The following is a 20,327-nucleotide window of genomic DNA, read 5'->3' on the forward strand; positions in this document are numbered from 1 at the left end:
ACTAAATACATGCACATGTCTTTCCTTTTACTAAAAATAAAACTTAATTTCACATTTATTCTCCTTATTAAGCCCTGTTCAAGCATCTGCTGCCTTATCAAGAAAAATTAGCACAGAAGAGAAAAAGTAAAAAAGACCGAAGCTACTACTACAAGATTGTTACTACAACTAACTGAATCAAAAATGTAATTAAATTAGACATTTTAGGGAACATTATTAACATTATTATGTCAACAGAATAATGTTTACACTTTTAATTAAATCAATAAATATTTATGAATAGAATAAAATAGAATATTTAACTTGCAACTATGCGTTTATTTGAGTTAATGGGTCCCCTGGATTTCTATTTTAGAATGTGGCGGGAAAGTTTTGTATAGGTTAGAGTCACTCTTAAACCAAGTTTGGTAACATTTCTCTGAAATATATTTTCTGACGTGGTATTGTTAATATTAGTACTTGCTTGAAAGAACAAAAAAGAGGCAAGAGTCTCAGTTATCAGAGAACACGGAGAAGATGCTTGGGACGTGCTATTTAGGGTACAGTCACTTATTACTAAAAATCCCGGGACACTTAGGTCAACCTTTTCCATTGCCACCATGTCAGAAGCCATGAAAGCTTGGGAATTCTTTTTTTGGGAGCGCCACAAAAAGTTTGCAGTGTTTTACGTCAAAGTTCTTGTTGTTCCAGTGTGCAGCACGTGGAAACTCAATATATGTGGGCTACTGGAGGCTTCAGAGGAGGAAGTGATCAAGGCAAAAACAAGTCTGATCACTTTCCTTTCACAGAAAAGGCAGATTTTCCTGATAGCATGATCCTTTATCATGCACTCAAGATGAGGGCCATGTTGCATATCTGATGATGCTTTCAGAGAATTCATTCGAGGAGAATAAAACAAGGAGTTTGTTGACAGAGAGAAAGGAAGATTGAATAAGTTCAGGCATATGCTACCAGATATATATCTATGCCTGGGTTTGTTTGTTTTTGTTTTTTTTATATAAAAGTTTTTCAAGTAACATTAACTGATTTATAACATTTTATTCATATTGGTTAATTTTCTGTAAAATGCACAATTCTAATGCCATTTATTTGATAAAAAAAAAGCTGGGTGTACAATACATGGTTCACTGTAAATTACACATATTCTTCTATTTTCTCTGCAATCTGAAATACATGGTGTGTCTGTGTTTATTCCTGTTAACTAACCTACTCCAATTTTGTTAGTCATATTTCTGTGAAATGTCCTACCTGTTTTCAATCAGTCATCTCAGATGCGAGATTACAGTAGTTGTTGACAAGATTTCAAGATTTCATTGGCCCTATTTTGCAATCTTTATCATCTGAAAATCAGTTTTGGCTGCTGACCCCTTGTGGCTATATATGGAACTTCAGTTGCAGAAGACCTTCAGTAACAGTGTGCAGCATCATGTGCAGTCTGAACAATCATTTAAGGGCTAAAAAACTTTTAATTCAATAAAATACAAAGCGTGTTTTAGTTCAAGTGTATATGCTCAAGTGATCAGGGCAAGCATCCAATGTTTGGGGAGAAAAGGGGAAAAAATCAGATTCATAGTCATTAAATGAATAGTTCACCCAGAAAATCTACTCGCCCTTAGGCCATCTTTTTCTTCATCTGATCAGATTTGGAGAAAAATAGCATTAAATCAATTACTCACCAGTGGATCCACTGCAGTGAATGGGTGCCGTCAGAATGAGAGCTGATAAAAGCATCACAATAATCCACAAGTAATCCAAACCACTCCAGTCCATCAGTTAATTTATTGTAAAGTAAAAAACTGCGTGTTTATAAGAATCAAAATCACTATTAAGAAGATTTTACGTTCAAAGCCATTGCTTCTGGTTAAAATGGTGGATTTTGATGTAAAAGGACAACAAAGGATGGGCTTTTTCACTAGAGGAAGTGTTATTATGGATTATGGACTGGTATTTTGGCCAGAAGTGATTAAGGTTAAATTTTTAACAATGGATTTGTTTCTTACAAACACACACCTATTTACTTCAAAAGATATTAATTGATAGTCTTGACTCTTGACTATCAGCTGTTGGACTCTTATTCTGACGGCACCCATTCACTGCAGAGGATCCACTAGTGAGCAAGTAACACAATGCAACATTTCTCCAAATCTGTTCCAATGAAGAAACACATTCATCTACATATTGGATGACCTGAAGGGGAGAACATTTTCAGCAAACATTTCAAAGATTATGACGTCAAAGTACAGTATTTTTCCACAAGCACTGAGTATAAGGTGAAGGAGGGAATAATATTAATGCATCCAAACTGTCAAAATAAAAAATATACTTGAATATAATAGAAAATAAAATCTATTAAATTACAAAAATGCTCAACTGAAGTATTTTCACTAGTGGCCTCATACTTAAGTCCACGAGCATGCGGCGCCTTATCCCATAATTATCGTTCACCAAAGTCCGGTTGCCCCTTAAATCCCTCTTGTGAATGTACAGTACGAACCCTACTACGGCTTTGCTCAGGTCATGAATATTAATTACGCACCGTGACGCAAGCCGATCTGATTTGCTGACGGAGAACGCTAGTGAATCTGCGATCCAACGAATCTAACTGCGTTGAAAGGCTTGGATGAATATCAATTCCTTACCTTAGTGCACGGTCCAGGAAGGTTAACAATCTACATCGACATGACCTCATTAATATTCATGAGCGAAGCCTTCGCCATAGTACGCTTCGTAATCACGCGACCCTCCCACCCTCTCGTTCTCCGTTCATCAGCGGCTGTCCTCAGCATCCCCTCTGTGATGATGGCGTGTGGATGCTGCTGATGCGGCGGTGCCTGGGGCCTAACCCACCGGTTACCGGGAAACCCGAAAGACGAGGACGCGAGGGGCTGGGCAGGATGAGACCGGTTACCGGATCACTGCTGCTGTATCTCATGTCAGTTTGTTTGCTCGCGTGAAACTGAGGAATGAAGAGCTGCAACAATGATGCAAGGTAAAAATCCTCTTTGGGCCCTTGAATTCATCCTTGTTATTTATTAGCGCGCTAATATTCCTTGTGCATGACATCCGAATACACCACATGATTGTTGTGGTGTCTGTCTCCTTGAGGGAGATAGTGAAGGATTATGTGTCTCACGTTGTATGGCCAGTGGGCATGTGTATTTGAACCGTGACAAACACACACACACACAAATATCACGATGGCACTAAAATGAGGGTTTTCTGTGGGCCAGATTTACACATGTAGTCCAGTGCACAAAAAAAAAAAAAAAATCTGCCATCAGGATGCTTGTGTGTCTTTGCTCTGTGGTCCACAGTCCCACCCTCGTGATCTTACGGGTCACCTGCATGCCATGATTTATTTACTCTAATTTAAAGGGAAAGATCACCCAAAAAGTGCATTTGGTTATTATTTATTCACCCTGGTGTAGTTCCAAACCTGTGTGATTTTTATTTTTATTTATTTCTTTTTCTTGAGAAATTGAGGACATTTTGAAGAATAAAGTGGTCACCTTTTAAAAGTTTGTGTTCAGAAATGTAAAATAATAAAACAATTATATTTCAAATAAATACTGTTCTATTCATCACAGAATGCTGAATAAATATGTGTCACAGTTTTCCACATGTTTCTTGAGCATCAAATCTGCATCTGCATGATTTCTGCAAGTCACGTGACACTAAAGCTTTCCATCACAGGAATAATTACATTTTATAATGTTTTCAAACAGAAAAAAAGTTCTTTGAAACTTTAACAATGTTTCATAATGTTGCTGTTTTTACTGTATTCAAATAAATGTAGACTTGATGTGCAAAAATGACTTCTCTGCCCCCAAGAAGATCTTTTTAATAAATTAAATGATACCATTCACGAGTCTGAATCTTTCTAAATAAGCAAGTTTAAGTAAAACTTTATTATATTGGTTAGAATAAAAATACCTGTTTGTCCACAAATTGGATGGATCCAGATCTCGAGCGAATGATGGTTTACATTTCAATTAGTTTCTCAAACCAAGCTTTCAAGTGGACCGATCAAAAACACAGAATGTAGTGTATGTGTTGTATGTTACAATCATCATGATGTGTTTGTGTCCTTTTGTGGAGCTTGAAAGCTCAAGTCCACATTGATTGTCAGTGCGGTCATTTATTGGAAAGAGCAGCCAGTACATTTCTCAAAATTTTTCCTTTTGTGTTCTACAGAAGAAAATAGTCACACAGGTTTTGAATGACAAGGGTGTGTAATGACTTCATGTTAGTGAGTGAGCTATTCCTTGAATCCAATCTTGGAAAACAGCTTTTAAGTGTCATTTTAGGATTCAAGTACTTAAGGTAATGAGAAAGCTGCACGCAGTTTCATCTCCTCATATTTGTTTTGGAGTAACTCCACTTAATTGCTTCCTGTTTAGCCAAGCGGAGGAGGAAATGTCAGCTTTTCCCTAGAGGTCTTTAAGACCAGAGGCATGATGGGTGAAGCTACAACTAGAGGCTTTTACACTGGCACCGAGCCCCGTCTGCCATCATGCCAAGATCTCCAGGCTAAAAATTCTTGTGCCTTATCTGTTTATATCAACAATGATGCCAGTCGTCATTATGGGCTTTTGTTTCTGCATACAAGTAAACAATATAAGCATTAGATATTGCATATTTGTTGCTGCTGACACCCTTCCACCAGTAAACGACTGCATGGCCTCATAGCAAATTTGATCATTCAGGTTGAAAATGCTCTTTGAATCCCAGTGCAGTTACAGAGTAATGTTGCCGTGATGTAAATATTCATAAATAACAAAATCATAGTTTAATTCGGTCCACTTAAAATGAGATCTTGGTGGAATTTTTTTTTTTTAAGGTTGCAGAAGTTGAAATATTTATGTGAAATGTCACTCCCCTGGTGACTGAATTCTGCATTTGTATTTAGAATATGTTAATGAATTTTCTACTGTTAAAGTTTTTACTTCGTGAATGGGTTGTTGAAAACATTCAGGGACAGACGTGAAATATGTAGTTTATCTGAAAACATTTACAGGGAATATTTCTGGTTTTGTACTTGTACTGAATTTATCAGTTTCTCTAATCCAAGTGATTCAGGCTATATGTATTAATCTAAAACATTAACATAATTAAATTCCAGGACTATCTACAGTACAAAAGATAAATAAAATGTAAACACCCATTCCATTTAAAAGACTGGGGTCAGTAATATTAAAAATATTAAGTAACACAACTGTTTTCATTATTGATGTTTCTTCAGCTTTAAATCAGTATATTTGAATTATTTCTGAAGGATCATGTGACACTGAAGACTGGAGTAAAGATGCTGACCCCAGACTTAATACAGTATATATTTTTTGTTGTTCCTGATGTTTTTAACAGGACTGAAAAAGCGTACCCGAAAGGCTTTCGGGATACGGAAGAAAGAAAAGGACAGTGACGCCACGTGAGTAAGAGCAGTCCGTGTTGTGACTGTGGACATCAGCTCTACGCAGATCTCTAAAGAATATTCTGATTTGCTTAGTAGTGCATGTGTAGAAATGGCTGCCTAGTTTATTGTGATTTGAGGGACTTGTTCTTTCTATAATGATGCATTGCTAAGACTTGGCTCAGTGTCATTAAATTGGGAAGTATTCCATAGTAGTAAATATTTAGTGATTTCAGCTTATTGTAATCTTGTCAGATTTTAAAGTCATATCCCCCTAGATAGTTTGCTGAAGACCCTTAGTGGATAAGAACCACTGTTCAAAAATGCATAATATATCATAATAATAGCCATAATTGTGGGGGGGGGGGTTTCTTTCATAAATATGTCCAGCTTTAATCAGAATAAAAAAGAAAATCTCTGGAAGCATAGTAAACTAAGGTGCCCAGGAGTGAATATGGTCGGTTCACTTAGGTTTGTCGTGGCCACAACATAATAAATCGTGGGAACGTGATAATGTTGAGGGAAAACTCATGTTGAGGTGTCACTTTCATTAACTTTGAAAAAAAAACATTAAAAACCTAAAAAAAAAAAAAAAGAAAAAAAAGTGCCTAATACGTGACCTATAAACAATTTATATTATGGAAGAGGAGTCAGGCAAGCAACACACAAACTGTGCGCAAGAGTTATGTCGGTGAACCTATAATAAATAAATAATAAAATAAATATAAAATAAATAAATAAATATAAAAACACTGACAGCTCATTCTAAACGCTACATTAATGGCTGATATTCTCTGAGAAAGTGAGACAAAAGACAAAACTACTTCTGCATATGCTGATAACAGTATATAACTGTCTTAAATTATTTCCTTAATATTTCTCTTGTGGAGTATATAGTGAAAAACATGAGAAGATGCATATTGTTAAGCAGGTTATTTTGAAAATCCTTATATAACCAATAATATAATAAATATTATTGGTTATTTAAAATATAACCATTTGTGAATAAATCGAATTGTGAAGTGGGAGCAGCTGGCAGAGGATTCTGCTTGGTCTTAAAGCCTTCCTCAAATTCCTATGTTCACTAATAACAATGATTTTCACAAAAATAATGATTAATTATCAATTAATAATTATGGGCTGCAAAAATTTAAATAAATAATAAAAAGAGTAGGGCTGCTGTGAGTGCAGGCAGCATATTTCAACCCATGTTGTTTTATTAAAGGAATTAAAAATATATAAATTAAAATAAAGGCCTAATATGTGAAAATATTTACATTTTGCATATAAATCCATGTAGCCTAACTCACTAAAATAGGCTCCCACTTGTAATGCTCCGATGCAAAGTAAACCACAATTTATTTAGAATAATATAACCTATAATTCATATTATATAAATAATACCACACATCTATTAAATGTGTCAAATCTAAAATATGGTGTAATATTGTGTAGAAAATATAAGAATAGGCTAATAGGCTTGACATTTATCCTGCTTTAAATCGTTCTAAGAAACACACATAACTTCAAGTAATAAACATTCATCAGTGAATATTAAATATTTTAACTACAGTGATTTTCTTTTATATTCCCCTACTGCAGCCCACAGATGTAACACATCAGTGAGGCAAAGCTGATGGCTATTTGCGAAAATGTTCTTTGATTCACTTGATTGATAACTTGTGTTTAAAGAGCCACTCAACGGTCAAAAGCTGCAAATGTACTTTGCAGACTCGGCGGCGGAGGCACTCGCGGCGGCAGACAGCTAATTTTGGTTGGCAACCTACTGTAGCATCTTGAGGCCACGACATATGACGTTCCCACGAGTTAATATGATGTTCCTACAAATTAATATCTCGTGGCCGCGACTATTATTATGTTCCTATGAGTTATGTCGTGACCACGACAAAACTAATTGAACCAACCTTTTTCTCTCCCAGGCACCGTAGTATACAATTTTGCTTCTGTATATCTAGTTTACTGGCCTTTAAGTTTGTCATAAATATTTTCCAAATATTTGATACAGGCTGTCTCACAAAATGTTGAAAATCCAGTGATTGTTTGTAGCAGCCCTGTTGCCTTGCAGACACTTTGTATATGAAAATCGTAAACCTAACTTTGGATGTTACATAGCTAGCCAGTTATACTGAAGATTATAATTTTCAGCCAGTTTGCAATAATATTTTTGTGTACAAAGTGTATGAAATTGTTAGTATAACATGCTGATAGCATGAAAAGTAATCGTATTATCATTATGCCCATTCATTTGGTAAATATAAGATATACTGTATTGTGTACACTTATTGTTTATGCTTATCATTCAGTCACGTATCTAAAATGTGAACATTTGATTTCATATTTTTCAGTGGATCCCCAGACAAAGACAAATCTGTGAGTAAGGCATAATTCATGACGATGAAGACTTATATACCTTGTTGTGAAATAACACATCATTGTTTTTTTTCTTACAATGTCTCGTCCCGCATGTTTTATTCCCAGAAAAAAGCCAATGGTGCACCTAATGGTTTCTACGGTGAGATCGACTGGGATCGATATGTAAGTAAACCACTCCGAAAGCTGATTATTCATATTGTCTCTATAGTTCCTGTGTATATAGTGCCTCATCTCTTTGTCTGTTTAATAACAGAACACTCCTGATGTGGATGATGAAGGTTACAGCGTTAAACCCGGAGAACATGGGGGAAATATCCTTCCAGTCTATGTTTGCTTATTGACCTGTACTGTTTCTTAAAGGGGGGGTGAAATGCTATTTCCTGCATACTGAGTTTTTTACACAGTTAAAGAGTTGGATTCCCATGCTAAACATGGACAAAGTTTCAAAAATTAAGTTGTACGTTTGAAGGAGTATTTTTGTTCCCAAAATACTTCTTCTGGTTTGTCACAAGTTTCGGAAAGTTTTTTTCGAGTATGGCTCTGTGTGACGTTAGGTGGAGCGGGATTTCCTTATATGGGTCCTGAGGGCACGTCTGCTGGAAGAGCGAGCGCTCCTGTATAGCAGAGCACTGAGAGCACAACAGACTTCACTGATCAGAGCGAGAGCGTCGCGAAATGTCACAAAAGAAGTGTGTTTTTGGTTGCCAGGGCAAGACAAACCTGCACAGATTACCAAAAAAAAAAAAAACAGCATTAAGGGACCAGTGGATGGAGTTTATTTTTACAGAGCATCAACGGATTTGTGCAAGTGTTTGTGTTTGTTCCCTGCATTTCGAAGATGCTTGTTTTACAAACAAGGCCCAGTTTGACGACGGATTTGCACATCGTTTATTTCTTAAGGATGAAGCAATCCCAACGAAAAAGGGTCACGATCGTGTGTTGGAACTGCAGGCGGTGAGTAACACTGTTTCAAATATCTCTGCCTCCTTGTTAGTGCGTCCCCCTCCCGTGCCGGAGACCCGGGTTCGAGCCCCGCTCGGAGCGAGTCGTTGCTGCTGTTGCTCTCGTTCAGTTTCAGCCTCGGGATCTGATTCTGGATCATAAATAAACGGCTGAATCTGACTGCAAGCCATTGTTTGTTTTGGATGAGGGTTTTTTTCTCACGGTAATGTCACAGTTTACAAACGCTCTCAACGCAAAAGCCTACTGGCGCTCGTGATTCTTTAGCTCCGCCCACACGTCACGTCTCCAGCCGGTCGTATTTTTCCGGGAAAAATCAGTACAGACTATCTTTCTCTTATGAATATAATAAAACTAAAGACTTTTTGGAGTTATGAAGGATGCAGTACTACTCTATAGGTACTCAAGATTAACATGATATTGAGTGAAAACGAGCATTTCACCCCCCCCCCCTTTAAATAGTAAAAAAAAAAAAGACTACAAACTATGTAGATGGGACTCTTTGTTCTAAAATGAATCTTCTTTAACAAGACCCACCAGCTCCAAAAGTCAACACGTTGCTCTCCTCCAGTGAGTCAGAGGGAGAGGAGGAGCATGGGAAGAAATTTAAGATCAAGATCAAGCCGTTGACGGCAAACAGTGGAAACTGCACAGTGTCTACTATGGATGAGCTGAAGGCCTCAGTGGGGACGCTGGCTATCTCTCCTTCTCCTCTGGTTAGACTCGCAGTTATGCTTTACAGTGCTGATGTCCCATAGTAATATTCACAGTCATTCAAATATTGAAATGATTTCCTCTGTTCTTCTGTTTCCTCACACAGAGAAAGAGTCCGGTAAGCAGTTTTTTTTACACCTTTAAAGATGCACATTAGAATTGCATAATATCTGTTACGTATCTTAGCCCTTAGGATCATAACAGCCAATGCCAAATCATTCCGATGCCTTGTTCAAGATGGTGTATTAATACATGATACTGTATATCAATGATTTTTTTTTTGGATGATATTGGATATATAATTGTGCATGTTCATATCCACTACTAGAATATATTTGTCATCATCTACTGCTCACTTGTAGACAAAAACACTAATAATTCTTACATTTTTTTTTTAAGTCTCTTATGCTCACCAAGGCTGTATTCGTGTGATCGAAAGAAGTAAAAAGTAATATTGATTTTAATTTATCTTTGTGATATTATGGCCTTTTATATAAAAAACAGAAAAAAAAGTTTTCAAAATCAATTTATGCCTGTGATGCAAAGCTGAATGTTTTACTTCAGTCTTCGTTGTCACATGATCCTTCAGAAATCATACTGATATGCTGATTTTGTGTTTTAAGAAACATTTCTTCTTGTTATAAATGTGGAACTGTTGTGTTGCGTAATATTTTTGTGGAATCCGTGATACATTTTCGTGATCTTTTCATAAAACTTCAAAAGGCTTTTACTGACACTTGATAAATAATTAATGAATATAAAATATACAAATATGAAAATATGAGTATTTATCTTACTGACCCCAAAGATTTGAATGGTAATGTATTATTATATTATTGTTAGTGTTTTATTTCATACATTTTTATGCTGTGATGCCTTGTACACTTTTACTATTTAAAATGTAAAATATATATATTTTTAAATGTAAAGCTGTTTGGACAAAATATTATTGATACTGGTTATTGCCCATAACATTAAAATAATCTTAACAGTTGTGAATTTTAATATTGACCCAGCATCCCTACAGCTATGTTTGTATAAATACTGACAGAGATATTTGTCAATTATGATTTTTTTTTTATTAATGGCTTTGTGTACATTTACGTTTATGAATTTTGCAGACACTTTTATCTAAAGCAGCCTAAGGTACATTGCTTTTAAGTTATACAAACCAATGGCCGTGCTATAGCTATTAACCTGTTGTACTCTTTGAGTTAAAGAAAAACATTTATAATGCATTTACTGTGTGCATCATGTATAATGCAGAACTGTGCTTCTACAGTTTTGTTTAACTTTTTAATTTCACACAATTAGTAGTCAGGTTTGCCAGTTTGTAAATGTAAACTGCCAGTTTGTAAATGTAACAAAATGTAAACACAATTAAAAAAAAAAAAGAGCCATCACAGACATTATTTATTTTTTGTTAATAGTACTGATTTGTGACTCGCTCTCTGACCAGGTCTGTTCTTTCTCCTTTTTTGCTGATCTCAGAGGCGAAGTCCAGTAAGTATGGATCTTGTTAATATATTACAAAACATTGAGTTATGTTGAGCCTTTCATTGTGATGATGATGCTTCATGCTGTGTTACTGCTGTACTGACCTAAAGTGAATCACTATGAGTGAAACATTAGATCCTTGATATTATCTGCAGCTTCAGCATGTTGGATGTAAATGTTCCAGCGTTGGCACCTGGACTCTGCTTTCCATTAGCTGAAGATGTTTGTCAATCAATGGCCAGGTGCCAAAAAATACCCTCTGCCTGTTATCTATTAGATTTGTAGTTTTATAATTGGTGTTGAACTGTTTTTGACTCTTTCCTGTTTTAATAAACTACGCAAAGTTTTGGTCATTACATACAGAACCCTGTACATGACATGAAGAAAAAAATTGAAGGCTAAATTGTGCACACGATTTATAAATCAAGAGAACAAATTAGTAAATTGTGCACACAATTTAGCAAATCAAGGGCATGATTAAGCTAATATAGGGAACGAAAAAGTAATCGTGTGCATGTTTTAATACATTGAGGGAATTTATTAGTAAATCGTTTGCACAATTTATTTATTTTTTCATGCATGTCATGTGCAGGGCTCCATAATTTATAAGTTTTTTTTACATAATATATGTGTGTGTACTGTATATGTTTATTATGTTTATATATAAATACACACACATACAGTATATTTTTTAAAATATGTGCATGTTTTTATATATATATATATATATATATATATATATAATACTAATAATAATAATTCCTTACATTTATATAGAGCTTTTCAAAGCACTCAACACATTGTCAGGGGGCATCTCCGCATCCACAAGTGCACAGTGTATATACAGTACACACACATACATTATGTAAACAAAAACTTTTATTTTGAATGCGATTAATTGTGATTAATCATTTGACAGCAATCTTTTTTTTTTTTACCAAGGATGCATCGATTTGATCGAAAGCGACAATAAAGATAAACCACAGTTTCAAAAGTTAAATAAAATATAAAGCAGCAAACTGTTTTCGAAATTGATAATCGATAAAATTATAAAAAAAATTTGGAGCAGCAATCTGCATATAGAAAATATAATTATTTCTTCCTGACTCTAAAGGCTGGAGTAAAGATGCAGAAAATGTAACTTTGTTCACAGGAATAAACTACATTTGAAAATACATTAAAATTGAAAATAGTTACTTTGCAAAAATATCTCACAATATTACAATTTTTTGTCTTATTTTATTGCATATTTGAATGTCAAAACAGTAGGGTTTCTATCCCCTAAAGTAAATTAATATAAATGTATTTTAGTGTTTATTGTCTTAGAAATGTCTTTATTGGCATTATCTTCTTTTATGACCTTTGTTACAGTGCCCGATGAAGCGAAATCTATCAAGTGAGTGTTTATTTGGAAATATTGACTTCCTGTGTATTGTCATATCGCTCCAGTTTGTATAGTAGTCAATTTCACTGTGAATATTTCAGATGAGGAGATTGCCAGACCACGACGATCTACTCCAACACCCACGACAACTCCAGGACCTGGTTCAGACCCGCCCAGGTTAGTACACCACCACAGACCATTATGGAACTGTCTGTGCTTCTGCTCACTTTTGAATTATTCATTTTAAATTGAATAACATTACTAAAATTCATTGCCTGAATACCCTTGGAATGTTTTGACCTTGTATTTTCCTTGTCTCATAAAAAGGGAAAACACAAGAGCGTTCTTCGGCCCACCATTTGAGACCAGTTTTGAAGAACACAACTCAGAAGGTACAGAATTATTCTTCAATAACCTAATATGAGTTAATTTATTTGCCAAGATAAATGTGGTTTGTGGTTTACAAGATCAAACTTCATGAGAAGTTTTAGAAGAAATTGCGACCGAAATGTAATTGTTCTTCTGTGTCATGCAATGCTGTAATTTGTAAATTATTTAAGGGTGGTATTGATGGGTATTTTATTCATGAATGTTAATGACAGTGTTCCTGGTTGAGCCGGAGCTCTGGTGTCAGTCCACTTCTCTCTCCACTTGTGTTCTCAGCAGATCTCTGCCCACTGGAGGTACTGCATGTCAAATGTCCAAAATGTTCTTGATAATGCCAGATTAAAGGCACCAGCAAAACATGGTGAAAAATGCTAAAATAGTTCCTAATGAAAGGCTTGAATGCTACAAAGCATCACATCTCATTGCTTACTGCAGAGATCTACATGATTAACCAGAAAAAAAAAATCAGATTTATTAGCAACAAGATGCTTTGAATGGGTCACAAAAATAATCAACTTTAATTTATTATTATTATTATTACTATAATTTTTTAAGTAGTATTTTGAGTTAGCTTTTATTTTATTTTTATTAAGTTGACTTTTTTGGTGATTTTGTTGTGCTTTTGTCATTTTTATTAGTTTTGTTTTATAAAAATACTTTCAAATAGTTTTAATTCGTTTTTATTTTAGTTTTCATTTTAGCGTTATTTCAGTTTGTAATTTAGATGTTACATGTAAGCATGCGCTATGATATTTTAATCATCATAATGTTAGCTATTTATACTGTGCGTGCAGTATTTAGTAAGAAAGCACTTTCTTCGTTTCAGCTCCGCCTCCACTGCCTCCAAAGAACATTCCTGTCACCCCACCTGGACGCAGTTTTAGCTCTGTAGGGTCCTCCGGTATGTACTGACACTTCCAATTTAGCAACCAAAAACATGTAATTTCAATCTCTTGAAAGAACCGAGTTCCTGTTCAGAAGTGTCTTAGTACAGAATACTTTTTCTCAGCTCTATGTTTGTGATATCAACAAAAATTATATTGATATTTTCATTACATTCTTTATATTCTGTGCAGTTCGAAAAGTGATTTACAGAGACATTTTTATCTTTATAAGAGCATTTTTTTCCTACCATTATTATTGAATTTATAGACCAATTCAGAGTAGACATCACAGTTACGTCACTTGCAGCTGTGTGCGCATAGTGGTTGCAGAAAAACACTAGGAACAAGTGGAGGTAGAAGGGTAAAATCCATGTAATAAGAGAAAAAAAAATATTTTAACAATAGGTCTACATAATATTCACATTTGCTGTTCAGTGATGTATTGTATTAGCCCTACAAACCTTACTATTAACATTTACATAACATTTACTTATTTAATCTCGCATTTTTTTCCTTGCAAATGCAAGTTTATATATCCAAATTCAGATTTTATAACTCGACTTAACTCAAAATTAGTGAGTTTGTCAATTCTGAGAAAAAAACAAAACAAACTGAACAGCTGAGTAGTGTTGCTTTCGTCAACGAAAATTATGACTAAATATCGTCGTCAACGAACCTTTATCACGTGACGAAAACGAGCGGAGACGCAACGTAAATGCTGATCATGTGACGATAACTATGATTAAATGTATAATGCATTATCGTTGACGAATAAAAACGAGACTTAATGTGGTTTACAAAATAAAAACTATGCTAAAATGTCTCTTCATTTTCGTTGACCAAAACGAGACGAGACGAAATGTCATAACCTTATTTTGTCTCGTTTAGTCGTAGTATTTTTGCAGTAATTTCTGTTTCCTGCTGTGTCTCCCTTTCGGGAAGCTGCATCAGGTTGCACTGCGCAGACGCAGGCGACGTCACTTCCTCAAGCCTCACTCGCGGCATTATTTAGATATTTAGACTGCGGTGAGTGTCATGGTTAGTGTATGTAAACGAAAACAAAGTTAAGGCTATTAGCCTGACAGAGAGAAAGGGTCCGATGGCCGGCCAGCCGGGGTTCATCTTTGGAAGAAAAAGAAGAAACGAAATTTGGAAAAACTTTGATTACATAGAAGTGGAAAAGAAAACTGAATGGGTCTCATTCATGAAACACAAGCAGAACTAATTTTTGTGTAAATCGCGTGTAAAGTGGTTTTGGCGTAAATTTTCGGATTCATTAAAACGTTCGTATTTTCCAAATGTTAGTTGGTACGAAAGAAATCTACACCTGCTCCCAGCCACGCGTAAATAGTGCGTTTAACGTCTGAACGTTTTGCTCATTAATACGGCTGCATTTTAATTCACCTTAATCGGGTACATATTTACACAGCATTTTGAAAAAAATATTATATATATTAATTACATACGTTTTTTCTTTTAACTTTTATTATGAGAGCCAGTAATAGGATCTGCAATATGCTGCCAAACTTCCTTTTTTAGGACCTGATACGCCACTAGTACGCTTGAAAATTAAATGTGGCGTTTTGAATGAACTTCTGATAATAAAACTTCAATTTCTGCAGCTGAGAACTGTTTCTTTTTCAGTCGCTTTTGAGAAGATGTTGAAATCCTTCGTATTTGTCATAATATGATGCTCATATATAGTTGTCAGTCGGATTTAAAGGGCGGGATTTATGAATTGAGGTAATTGAGAGTGAGTGTGCACGCGCGTCCTATTTACGACTGATTGGAATTAATTAACACACACACACACACATTTCACTATAACATCTGACGTTTACGAAGTTTTTGTGAATCAGGAGAAGAGTTTTCGGTAAGTTCTCTTTACGCGCAAATCACTCAGATATTTACTCGTACGTTTACGAATGTTTCATGAATGAGACCCAATGTGTTGTGAAAAAAGATGGGGAGAAATGCGGCCACAAAATCACAGGAAAAAAACACCACAAACCTTAAGAGACATCTCAAGGCATTCCATAATGAAATTTAGGTAAGTCAAAAGACATTAACATAACGTTACTTTCTATATTAGAAAGGTCATGCCAAGCCAACTCAAGAGGCTGTGGTTAATGTGTCTCATTTTAACGTTAGCTTTAGACGTTAGCCACTGGAGCTGAAAACGATTGAGACAAACGTGTGCGTGTATTTGTTTGTGAGTGTGTGTGTGTTTATTTGAGAGAGTGTAAAGTGGGTTCTTAGTTCCTACCTGACTGACTGACATCCCTTGTTGGCCAAATAAGTTACTTTTAGCTAGTTTTTTTTTTTTTTTAAATGCACATAGAAATCACTCTGAACGGAATTTGGCATCAACAACATGACTTTGAAAAAAAATGAAATCAGAGCATCTGGAATGGATGTATTCTTGAGTCTAAAAGGTAACAATAATATAATAAGAAAACCTTGTTTGAAATGGGTTTGGCTAAAAGAACATTTTGGTTTATATTTTGGTCTATGCTACTAGGTACTTACACTATATTGACTGGGTTAAACAGAATTGCATTACCAAAAAGAGGCTAAAATAAAATTTTCATTGACTAAAACTTGACTAAAAATGTCATCAGTTTTCGTCGACTAAAACTAGACGAAAATAGTCATGGATAATTCTGACTAAAATAAGACTAAAATGCTCAGACTTTTAGTCGACTAAAACTAGACTAGACTAAAAAGAGTATGAACATGACTAAAACTAATAAAAACTAAAATGACAGCTTGACACAAAGACTAGACTAAAACTAAAATTAAAACAGGCCGCCAAAAACAACACTACAGCTGAGGAGAAAAGAGAGAATAACGTGTTGTTTTTCCTTATTAGAATTGTGAGATATAATCTCAAAACTGCGAGGATAAAGTTAGAATTTTGAAATATAAAATCAAATTTACTTTTTTATTAGGGGCAAAGCACCAAAGGTGCTTAGGCACCTATTGTAATCATTGGATTTCTTTTTCCTATTATTATCATTCTTCTTCTGCTTCCGCCGAAAGTCTACGGCAGCCCATAGAACCGCTTGCAGGAAAGTTGTGAAATTTGGCACACTGATAGAGGACAGTCTCAACATTAACCATAGCAAATTTGAAGTCTCTAACTCCAACTCTCTAGCACCACCACTTGTCCAAAATGTCAATATTTTTGTGCTAATAACTTTTGAGCCATAAGCCAGAAAATTAAAATTATTTTTTCCTCTGAATCCTTGGCTCATACCAAGTCGAAGGAACTCCAAAATGCAAAAATCGCAAGGTGGAGTTTTTTCACTATTTTCAATTATTCCAATTTGTCTTAGACGGTTAGTCAGATTTTCACAAAAATGGGCTCAGATCATCTTCAGACCATGCTGGCAAAAAGTTATGGAATTCAAGTTGATTTGTCTAACTGTTCTCGAATACTATGTTAACAAATTCAATGAAAAGCATTGAGACCAAACTTGGTGTGTTTTATAACAAGCATGACCTGAGACTACCTGCAATCTTTCGGTGCAGTGCCACCTAGTGGTCAGGAGATACGAAAAATGCATATTTTTGCTTATAACTTCTGAAGGGTTTGACCAAAAATCACAAAACTGATCTCTTTAGATTCAGTGGACCATGTCGGGTCGAACGATTTTGGGCATCGACCATTTTGTATTATGTTATAAAATGCTGTATTTTACAAACGCATTACCATATCTTTATGAGCTTAATTACAGAAATCTTCAGCACCATGCCCTGATGGTACGCAGTGCCACCTTGTGGTCAAAAGTTATAAATAAATTTACAAACATCCTAACAACTTTTGAATAAATTAGACTATTGAAATTAAAGTAGTCTCCCTATATTATTTGGGTCATGCCGATAACATCAATATCAATTATGCCAAAATTGGCCAAAATTCCTGTCTGCCATTTCGATTAATGTTGAAAACATACTTTTTCAAACTACTCCTAGATCGTTAGTCCGATTGTCACCTCACACTGAGGTGCGCCACATATTGGTCAAGAATAATAAACCATTCATAAACCATTGATAACTACAATTTAAAAAATGCTAATAACTTTTTATTGCATTTATCTATTTCAATGAAACTTGCCTCAAAATATTCCGTGGCCTTTGCCGACAACATAGATACCAAATATGCCAGAGTAAGTTGAATTTCCTGTCCGCTGTTTTGTTTTATGTTGAAGATCTTTTCCAAACACCTCATCAACCGTTGGTCCGATTTCTACTAAAATTGAGTGAGATGATCTTGAGACTTTGCTGACAAAATGTTATGGATTTTGTGTCGATAGAAAAAAAAATGTTTTGCATAACACAGTGACGAATTTGAGGCATGATGCAAAAATGACACTTGCATTGTATCTCTGCAATGCTTTGGCATATTGACACCAAACTTCGTGTGTGCCATTGTTACCAAACACAGAACACACCAAAATGATTTGATTACAGCACCACCTGATGGTCAAAAGAGATAAGCCATTCAATCAGATTATTAGTGGTTGTATTAATGATTTTTCAGCCATTTCAATTACAATCATCCTAAAATTGCTGTATTTGCTTATTGTTGCATTTGGTGTGATGCTCCATGCCATGCTAAGCTCCTCAATTTGCCGGTGGAGTGCTTGGCCAAATAATTGCTGCTTGCAACTATATTTTTTATTTATTCTTTTATTCCAGTTGAAAACCGTCATTTTCTGCCACTAGATAGTCTCCGCACACAAAAAAACGTAATCCCTGTTTCAGATCTGTAAGACCATACCACCATCTAACGTCAATTTCATTGAATAAAAGTGCTTATCGCTGAGTGACAAGCTCTTGTAATATGCAGAGAACATTTTGAAAATGACATCTAATCAATAGAATTGGCAATATTTTTAAACCTAACAATTTTGTACTGTATCCATATAATTCTCTATCCGTAAAGGCTATTCGCTCCCGGATTTTCTGCAACCATGATGCGCGCGCATCCTGAATGTTAACAAATTTATAATTGGTCTATTGATAAACTATATGAATTTAGCATTAAAAAAATTATGCATACCTCATCTTTTATGTCAAATTCTTAAATGTAATCAATAAATTCAGCCAGGCTATTACCAATCAATTAAATCTAATTCTAAATCAAATCAAATCAAATTTTGCTCTCCAGAAGTTGCATATAAGTAATTTAGATGTGTTTACACTTCAATTACATTTTTCAGCAAGGATGCATTAAATCAAAATATATATGAGGATAATATGCTATATGAGGATAATATTTTTACATAATAATTTAAATATTGAAATGTAAAATTAAATAAAAAAGTAAATGATACTTAAAGTATGTAATTTAAGATGCCAGTAGGTGGCGACAAGTCACTGAGTGAGTCACTGAGTCATTCATTCAGACAATTTGTTCAAATGGCTGATTCATTCAGGAATGAAACATCACTGTTTTCAAAGACACACTGCAGATTTGTTCGAAACTGTTTTTGTAGGTGAAATAGAGCAAAAACAGACCAGATTAATAACTTGTTGAACTTTATCAAATCAATACCATATTTAAAATTGTGCTAATATTTGGGGCTGGTAAAAGCATGCTTTGCCCCCATATTTTTAATTTTGGGGTCACTAACTGCATTCTACTAGACTACACAGGCTGTACAAACATGTGACATACTCAATAATGTCAGCTTCTAAATTATTGAAACATCAAGCCAATAAATATCAAGCAACCCAGTTCATGGTGGTGAATGTTGGTACAGTATTTGACAGCTTGTTTTCATTTTGTCTGAACAGGTTATTATAGTGTGGTTCCTAGCATCAGAGGAGATGGATCAGCTTCAGTCTGTCAGGATACCCCATTATCTGACCCATCCGGAGAGGCGTCTATGCCTGACTTGGACAGTGTTTTTGGGCCTGTTGAGACCCCCAGGTCTGGATCAGATGTGGTGCAGTGGAGCTGGGTGAGCTTCAGCGAAGGCTCTCCCACCCGACCCCCTCCCCCAGATGAACCCGCCCCTTCTCCACCTCTGTCTTCTTCCTCCACGGATTCACCCCCGTCCTCGCCCCTCAACCTGCCCCCTCCCCCTCCCCCACTCCACTCCATCCCGCCTCCAGAATCACCTCCACCACCGCCTCCCTCAGACTCTCCTCTGAGTCCTCCAGACCTCCCCCACTGCTTTCAACTCCCAGAGTCCGAGTTTGCCCAAGAGTCCCCCACCAGCCCTGGGCTGCCCTTCCTGCCAGCAGACCACCCACCACATGGAACCATACCTTCCCCTTTTGCCTTGAGAGATGACAGCAGGAGAACCCCTGACATGGTGGGCATGAGGGATGAGATTTCAGTGTTTGGCACATCACCCAAAGACCTTGCAGCAGGAAGCTTCAGAGGAACCCCACCTCCACTGCCACCACCTACTTACAGGAGTGTGGTGGGCTCCCCAGGGCCCGGCAGTGGTGAGTTAGCAAACGTTACTTAAAGGGATAGTTTATCTAAAAAAGAAAATTCTATCATTGCCTCACCCTCAAGTTGTTAAAAGGCTGTATGAATTTCCTTTTTTTAATTTAAATTAATTTAATTTAATTTACCTTGTCTAAAATATTTAAGTAGTGCAAACGGCATGCTTAAGGAAAACTAGATGCTGTAGCCACATTATTAATTTATGGCCATGTTTTTTTAATGAATTCT

The 20,327-nt window shown here is 35.7% G+C and overlaps 1 protein-coding gene across 1 annotated transcript in view; it reads left to right on the plus strand.

Annotated features, from left to right (window-relative positions):
• Positions 1 to 599: 599 nt before the first annotated feature.
• LOC113046477 (SH3-containing GRB2-like protein 3-interacting protein 1) overlaps positions 600 to 20,327 on the plus strand; it is a 36,343-nt gene continuing 16,615 nt past the window's right edge. Inside the window, exons 1-16 of the mRNA XM_026207319.1 lie at positions 600 to 755; positions 2,703 to 2,936; positions 4,401 to 4,608; positions 5,365 to 5,428; positions 7,777 to 7,801; positions 7,910 to 7,966; positions 8,058 to 8,115; positions 9,302 to 9,480; positions 9,585 to 9,596; positions 10,970 to 10,981; positions 12,347 to 12,371; positions 12,461 to 12,536; positions 12,687 to 12,751; positions 12,962 to 13,042; positions 13,573 to 13,647; positions 19,436 to 20,095. Of these exons, the coding sequence (XP_026063104.1) occupies positions 600 to 755; positions 2,703 to 2,936; positions 4,401 to 4,608; positions 5,365 to 5,428; positions 7,777 to 7,801; positions 7,910 to 7,966; positions 8,058 to 8,115; positions 9,302 to 9,480; positions 9,585 to 9,596; positions 10,970 to 10,981; positions 12,347 to 12,371; positions 12,461 to 12,536; positions 12,687 to 12,751; positions 12,962 to 13,042; positions 13,573 to 13,647; positions 19,436 to 20,095 (1,987 nt within the window). The remainder of the gene's footprint in view (positions 756 to 2,702; positions 2,937 to 4,400; positions 4,609 to 5,364; positions 5,429 to 7,776; positions 7,802 to 7,909; positions 7,967 to 8,057; positions 8,116 to 9,301; positions 9,481 to 9,584; positions 9,597 to 10,969; positions 10,982 to 12,346; positions 12,372 to 12,460; positions 12,537 to 12,686; positions 12,752 to 12,961; positions 13,043 to 13,572; positions 13,648 to 19,435; positions 20,096 to 20,327) is intronic.

The sequence above is a fragment of the Carassius auratus genome, chromosome 27 (genome assembly GCF_003368295.1).
Source record: "Carassius auratus strain Wakin chromosome 27, ASM336829v1, whole genome shotgun sequence".
NCBI classification, from domain to species: Eukaryota; Metazoa; Chordata; class Actinopteri; order Cypriniformes; family Cyprinidae; genus Carassius; species Carassius auratus.